The sequence below is a fragment of the Bos javanicus genome, chromosome 23, assembly GCF_032452875.1.
Source record: "Bos javanicus breed banteng chromosome 23, ARS-OSU_banteng_1.0, whole genome shotgun sequence".
NCBI lineage: Eukaryota > Metazoa > Chordata > Mammalia > Artiodactyla > Bovidae > Bos > Bos javanicus.
Genome location: NC_083890.1, coordinates 29,797,596 through 29,804,917, shown reverse-complemented (window position 1 = coordinate 29,804,917; position 7,322 = coordinate 29,797,596). Strand labels below are relative to the sequence as shown.

The 7,322-nt window shown below is 38.2% G+C and overlaps 1 protein-coding gene across 1 annotated transcript; it reads right to left on the bottom strand.

Annotated features, from left to right (window-relative positions):
* Positions 1-5,053: 5,053 nt before the first annotated feature.
* On the bottom strand, positions 5,054-5,986 carry LOC133235918 (putative olfactory receptor 2W6). Its single transcript, XM_061397697.1, has one exon. The coding sequence runs from the start codon at positions 5,984-5,986 to the stop codon at positions 5,054-5,056; it is 933 nt and encodes a 310-aa protein (XP_061253681.1).
* Positions 5,987-7,322: the final 1,336 nt, after the last annotated feature.

Genomic DNA, 7,322 nt, shown 5'->3' with positions numbered 1-7,322 from the left:
CATGCATGCCATAGAATCTGTTAAGGAATGGTGAAAAATAAAGTCTTTGTGGAAAACTGGTCAATCCCTTGTAAAAGAATGGAACTAGAACACTTTTAACACCATACACAAAAATAAATTCAAAATGGATTAAAGATCTAAATGTAAGACCAAAAACTATAAAACTCCTAGAAGAAAACATAGGCAAAATACTCTCCGACATACATCACAGCAGGATACTCTATGACCACCTCCCAGAGTAATGGAAATAAAAGCAAAAATAAACAAATGGGACCTAATTAAACTTAAAAGCTTTTGCACAACAAAGAAAACTATAAGCAAGGTGAAAAGACAGCCTTCAGAATATGAGAAAATAATAGCAAACGAAGCAACAGACAAAAAATTAATCTCAAAAATATACAAGCAACTCCTGCAGCTCAATTCCAGAAAAATAAATGACCCAATCAAGAAGTGGGCCAAAGAGCTAAACAGACATTTCTCCAAAGAAGACATAGAGATGGCTAACAAACACATGAAAAGATGCTCAACATCACTCATTATCAGAGAAATGCAAATCAAAACCACAATGAGGTACCATTTCACGCCAGTCAGAATGGCTGCTATCCAAAACTCTACAAGTAATAAATACTGGAGATGGTGTGGAGAAAAGGGAACCCTTTTACACTGTTGGTAGAAGTGAAAACTGGTACAGCCACTATGGAGAACAGTGTGGAGGTTCCTTAAAAAACTGGAAATAGAACTGCCATATGACCCAGCAATTCCATTGCTGGGCATACACAACAAGGAAACCAGAATGAAAGAGACACATGTACCCCAATGTTCATCACAGCACTGTTTATAATAGCCAGGACATGGAAGCAACCTAGATGCCCATCAGCAGATGAATGGATAAAGAAAGCAGTGGTACATATACACAATGGAATATTACTCAGCTATTAAAAAGAATACATGTGAATCAGTTCTAATGAGGTGGATGAAACTGGAGCCTATTATACAGAGTGAAGTAAGCCAGAAAGAAAAACACCAATACAGTATACTAATGCATATATATGGAATTTAGAAAGATGGTAATGATAACCCTGTATGCAAGAGAGCAAAAGAGACCAGATATGTAGAACAGTCTTTTGAACTCGGTGGGAGAGGGTGAGGGTGGGATGATTTGAGAGAATGGCATTGAAACATGTATATTATCATACGTGAAATGGATCGCCAGTCCAGGTTCAATGCATGGGACAGGGTGCTCTGGGCTGGTGCACTGGGATGACCCAGAGGGATGGGATGGGGAGGGAGGTGGGAGAGGGATTCAGCATGGGGAACACATGTACACCTATGGCTGATTCATGGCAATGTATGGTGAAACCACTATAATATTGTGAAGTAATTAGCCTCCAATTAAAATGAATAAATTTATTTTAGAAAAGCCTTTGTGTCAAAAAGGAATTATGCTCTACAGACAGCAGTATTATCACTTCTTAAAGTATTGCCAATGTTATTCTATAGTTGTCTCTTAAGTAGATGGTGTATATCAGGTTTTGTGTAAAATAATCCGTTCAGGTACAATTTATAGTTTACAAAAATTATAAATATATGGATAAAATATAAGATATAAATATATACATCTAATTTGAAAATTACAGTGTTCATGTATTGGGATTGTCTGTAAAAATTTCTGATGACGTTGGGCTCTCTGGTGGCTTAGGTGGTAAAGAATCTGCCTGCAATATAGGAGACCTGGGTTCAATTCCTGGTTGGGAAGATCCTCTGGAGAAGGGAAAGGCTACCGACTCCAGTATCCTTTCCTGGAGAATTCCATAGACAGAGTGGCCTGACAGGCTACAGTCCATAGGGTCGCATATTAATACTAACCAAAGTTTGCCTAATGAATAGAGAAATAAAGTTTACAGAGATAACACTTAAGTTACCTTATCAATGGCTTCTGACTTTATCATGTTTTTCTTCTCCAATATGGTTGAATATTTTTTGACCATTCCATTTAACTTTGTATTATATTCAGCTAGAGTTTCTTATCTTTGTTAAATGATTCATTAGGATTAGCTTCTATTAAGTATATTCAAAAGCCACACTTATAAAAGAATCACGTGTTGCAAGTATGCCTAACCAGGCTCTAGAATTAAAGCCAGTAAGAATCTAGATGATCCTGAAGAAGAGAAGCGAAAGGCAAAGGAGAAAAGGAAAGATATACTCATTTGAATGCAGAGTTCCAAAGAATAGCAAGGAGAGATAGGAAAGCCTTCCTCAGCAATCAATGCAAAGAAATAGATGAAAACAATAGAATGGGAAAGACTCGAGATCTCTTCAAGAAAATTAGAGATACAAAGGAAACACTTCATGCAAAGATGGGCTCAATAAAGGACAGAAACGGTAGGGACCTAACAGAAGCAGAAGATATTAAGAAGAGGTGGCAAGAATACACAGGAAAACTGTACAAAAATGATCTTCATGACCTAGATAATCACGATGGTGTGATCACTCACCTAGAGCCAGACATCCTGGAATGTGAAGTCAAGTGGGCCTTAGAAAGCATCACTATGAACAAAGCTAGTGGAGGTGATGGAATTCCAGTTGAGCTATTTCAAATCCTGGAAGATGATGCTGTGAAAGAAAGTGCTGCACTCAATATGTCAGCAAATTTGGAAAACTCAGCAGTGGCCACAGGACTGGAAAAGGTCAGTTTTCATTCCAATACCAAAGAAAGGCAAAGCCAAAGAATGCTCTAACTACCGCACAATTGCACTCATCTCACACGCTAGTAAAGTAATGCTCAAAATTCTCCAAGCCAGGCTTCAGTAGTATGTGAACTATGAAATTCCAGATGTTCAAGCTGGCTTTAGAAAAGGCAGAGGAACCAGAGATCAAATTTCCAACATCCTCTGGACCATCAAAAAACCAAGAGTGTTCCAGAAAAAACATTTATTTCTGCTTTATTGACTATGCCAAAGCCTTTGACTGTGTGGATCACAATAAACTTTGGAAAATTCTGAAAGAGATGGGAATACAGACCACCTGACCTGCCTCTTGGAAAACCTGTATGCAGGTCAAGAAACAACAGTTAGAACTGGACATGGAGCAACAGACTGGTTCCAAATAGGAAAAGGAGTATGTCAAGGCTGTATATTGTCACCCTGCTTATTTAACTTATATGCAGAGTACATCATGAGAAAGGCTGGGCTGGAGGAAGCACAAGCTGGAATCAAGATTGCCAGGTGAAATACCAATAACCTCAGATTGCAGGTGACACCACCCTTACAGCAGAAAATGAAGAAAAACTAACGAGCCTCTTGATGAAAGTGAAAGAGGAGAGTGAAAAAATTGGCTTAAAGCCCAACATTTAGAAAACGAAGATCATGGCATCTGGTCCCATCACTTCATGGCAAACAGATGGGGAAACAAGGGAAACAGTGACAGACTTTTATGTTTCTGTGCTCCAAAATCACTGCAGATGGTGACTGTAGCCATGAAATTAACAGACACTTGCTTCTTAGAAGAAAAGCTATGACAAACCTAGAGAGCGTATTAACAAGCAGAGATATTACTTTGCCAAGAAAGGTCCATCTAATCAAAGCTATTGTTTTTCCAATGGTCATGTATGGATGTGAGAGTTGGACTATAAAGAAAGCTGAGCACAGAAGAATTGATGCTTTTGAACTGTGGTGTTGGAGAAGACTTCTGAGATTCCCTTTGACTGCAAGGAGATCCAACCTGTCCATCCTAAAGGAGATCAACCCTGAATATTCATTAGAAAGACTCATGTTGAAGCTAAAACTCCAATCCTTTGGCCACCTGATGTGAAGAACTGACTCAGTTCTGTGACGACCCTGATGCGGGGAAAGATTGAATGTGGGAGGAGAAGGGTACGACAGAGGATGAGATGGCTGGATGGCATCACCGACTCAATGGACATGAGTTTGAGTAAACTCTGGGAATTGGTGATGGACAGGACTGGCATGCTGCAGTCCATGGAGTTGCAAGGAGTCGGACATGACTGAGCAACTGAGCTGAACTGAACTGACTGAAGGATCTTGATAATATTTTATAAATAAATAACCACTGTGAATATATGGAAAAATGTCAATATTTTAAAGAATGTTTTTGGAACAGATTAAAATGTTACATTCAATATGAGGAAAAGCAATTTTGCAAATTCTATAAAATTATATCTATAAAAGTGAATAACATATCAGAGACAAAAGACATTTTTTGTAAAGATAACTCCTTACTTTGTCAAATTAAATATTCACATTTAATGACAGCACTTAAAGCTCTATTTGCATATTTACTTAGATCCCAGATATAAAGCTAAATAATTGATCAAAAGAGATTGAGAGGTATTTTGTGCTGACAAGACATGCATGAAAGAGAAATACTCATCTCATAGCTCATAGCCCTTGGAAGCTTTCCCTGTGGGTAGAGGAGATCTGAAAAATCCCAGGTGTACTTAATCCCGGATTCCTCTAGTGAATGAAGTGGAATCAACAATCCTCCAAATAAGAAAAACTTTAGGTAATTGTGGCTCTTTCAGTGAACCTTTTCATTTTCATATAAACTGCACAGAACACATATGGCCTAGGAACTATTCAGTGTGAGACCTGGAGAGTGAAAGGAAGGTCTCAGGTAAACCCCCATATCTGCAGCTATGATGTGAGCTCTACCACGATGAGGCAGAAGATTTCTTCTGTGATGAGAAAACAGATCTGTCAGAACAGTATCATTATCATTAATGAGTATCTGTCACTAGTTAATCACTAGAGCACTAACTCCAGACTTATGAAAGCATAATACAATACATGTGCACATAATATAAATATTTATTTATTCATAGGATCTTTACAAAATGGAGACACAACATTTCTGAGAAGAGAATAAGAAGAATTTAGAATTGGTAACTTCAAGATGTCATTGAAAGAAAATTTCACACCATTTTATTCAGGAAATTTAGCTGTGATCCTCATATGTGAAAGGAAAAACCAGAAATAGATGATGTTAAAAGTTCCCAGTATCTGAAGGACTGTATGAGGATGGCTCAGGTTTCTCCTTAGCTTGAATCTCTTCCCACTAACCTTCTTAGTGCCCACTTAACTTCTTTATTTCTCAAGGTGTAGATCAAAGGATTCAGTGAGGGTGTCACTACAGTGTAGAAGAGGGTGAGGAATTTACTGTAATTCTGTGTGTATTTGCTCTTGGGTTGGATGTAGACAGAAATTATTGTCCCAAAAAACAAAACCACAACAATTAGGTGGGACCCACAAGTCCCAAATGCTTTCTTCCTGCCTTCAGTGGATTTTATCTTCAGCACACTCCTCACAATGCAGCCATAGGAGACCAGAATAAGCCCCAGAGGTATCACCACGTACAGCACAATAGCTATGGAGAGCTCATTTTCCAGGAAGGTTGTGTTCACACAGGCAATCTTTATCAGGGCAGGCTCCTCACACATGAAGTCATCCACCATGTGATGGCTGCAGAGAGGCAACTGGAAAACAAGGATGGTCTGAACCATGGACTCCACAAAGCCACTGATCCAGGCCAGAGCTGCTAGCTGCTGGAGGAGCTTTGGGTGCATGATCACTCCATAGTGGAGGGGTCGACAGATGGCACTGAAGCGGTCATAGGCCATAATAGTCAGCAGGACACACTCTGTGGAGCCCAGCCCCAAAGCAACATACATCTGGATCACACAGCCAGTGTAGCTAATGGTCTTGTCAGGCCCCTTGAGATTCCAAAGCATTTGTGGGACAACACTGGTGGTGAAACAGAGGTCCAGGAAGGAGAGATTGGAGAGGAAGAAATACATGGGTGTGTGGAGTTTGGGGTTAAAGTATGAGACCAGTATGATCGCTGTGTTCCCCATCAGTGTCAGAATGTATATGATAGAGACGACAAGAAGGAGAACCATCTCCAGGTGGGGCTGGTCAGAAAAGCCCAGTAGGATGAAACCTGCCAGAGTGCTAGCATTTGTTCCTTTCATTGCTTAATTGTGAGTCACCATTCTTGGTCATTCCTATTTTCTTCCTGTGAGAAAGAAAGTCAGATATCATAACAAAAATATATATAACAAACTAAGTAAATTGAGCACTTTGACACTGATTTTTTAATATGGAGTAATGACAGAGTAAAAGTATGCAAAATAAATAGTATAATAGGTTGTCTTGTTATGAAGAGACACACAGAGTCTGAAAACACCAAATTCATTGCAAGGAAATATATAAACATAGAATAGACTTTAGAGAATAACCCAGAACAGATGTGAGAAGTATCCCAAATCCTCTGAAGCCAAAATACACGGGCCGTCAACGTTCATAGTGTGAAAAACCAAAGAAATGGAAAGTAAGATGATTGTTACACATACACATACATGTAGATGATAGATATAAAAGAAAAATATTGACAAATACATTGAGTGAGCAAGAGGCTGAGAAACAAGGCATATAGAATTCAAAACATGGAACAAAAGAGGAATTGTTAGAATTTTCAAAAATAAAGGGTTAGAGATAATTATCATTAATATTCATCATTTTTCTGTGAAGCAAATATTATTGCTCTAATAAGTGTGGAGGAAAACTTCTGAAATCTCCCCATTTGAGTCACAGGTCTGCTATTTTAGGAATATGCTCTCCAGGAAATTCTATTTACAATCCCCAATAAGCAAGCTCTACCCTATATGACATGAATAGTTCACATGCTTTAGTGTAGTTTTATTACAGGAGTTCATGAATTCAGCCACTAATGCAATCCAGTGACTTTCCATCAAGTAAGTTATTTTGATTTATCAGTGTTTTTACACTATTAACTTGCAGAGATTAAGAAACACAGGTATGAAAATTTGTACTTCTGAATGGTCAATTTTGAAGTCTTCAAAAGAAGTACAGTCATTTATCTTGGAGATCAAATCAAAAACAGTTGCTTAAAAACAAATGATTAAACAACAAAACCACCCAATGACAATTACTGATCTCCCCTTAAGTATCCTAGCAAGAAAATTAAACTTACTTCTAAGAATCCTTCGTCTTTAAAGCACCTCTCAGGCAATTATTGCAAACTCCAGTTTAGAGAGAATAAGTGGCTTATTTTCTCTGGCATCCGTAGTAATAATCAGTTGCATTTTAAATTTTGGCCAAGACAAAACTCTCATGTGTTTTGCATCGAGAATGATAATTATTTCCAGAATTATAGCAAAAGAAAGAAACTGATCTTGGTGGTCACATTGGTTAGCATTTTTGTATCTGCCTATGCATTTTGGTGGTAAAGTTAAAACTCTGAGTGTTATGATGGCCTCACTTTGCTTGATGTAACTCTACAATGTA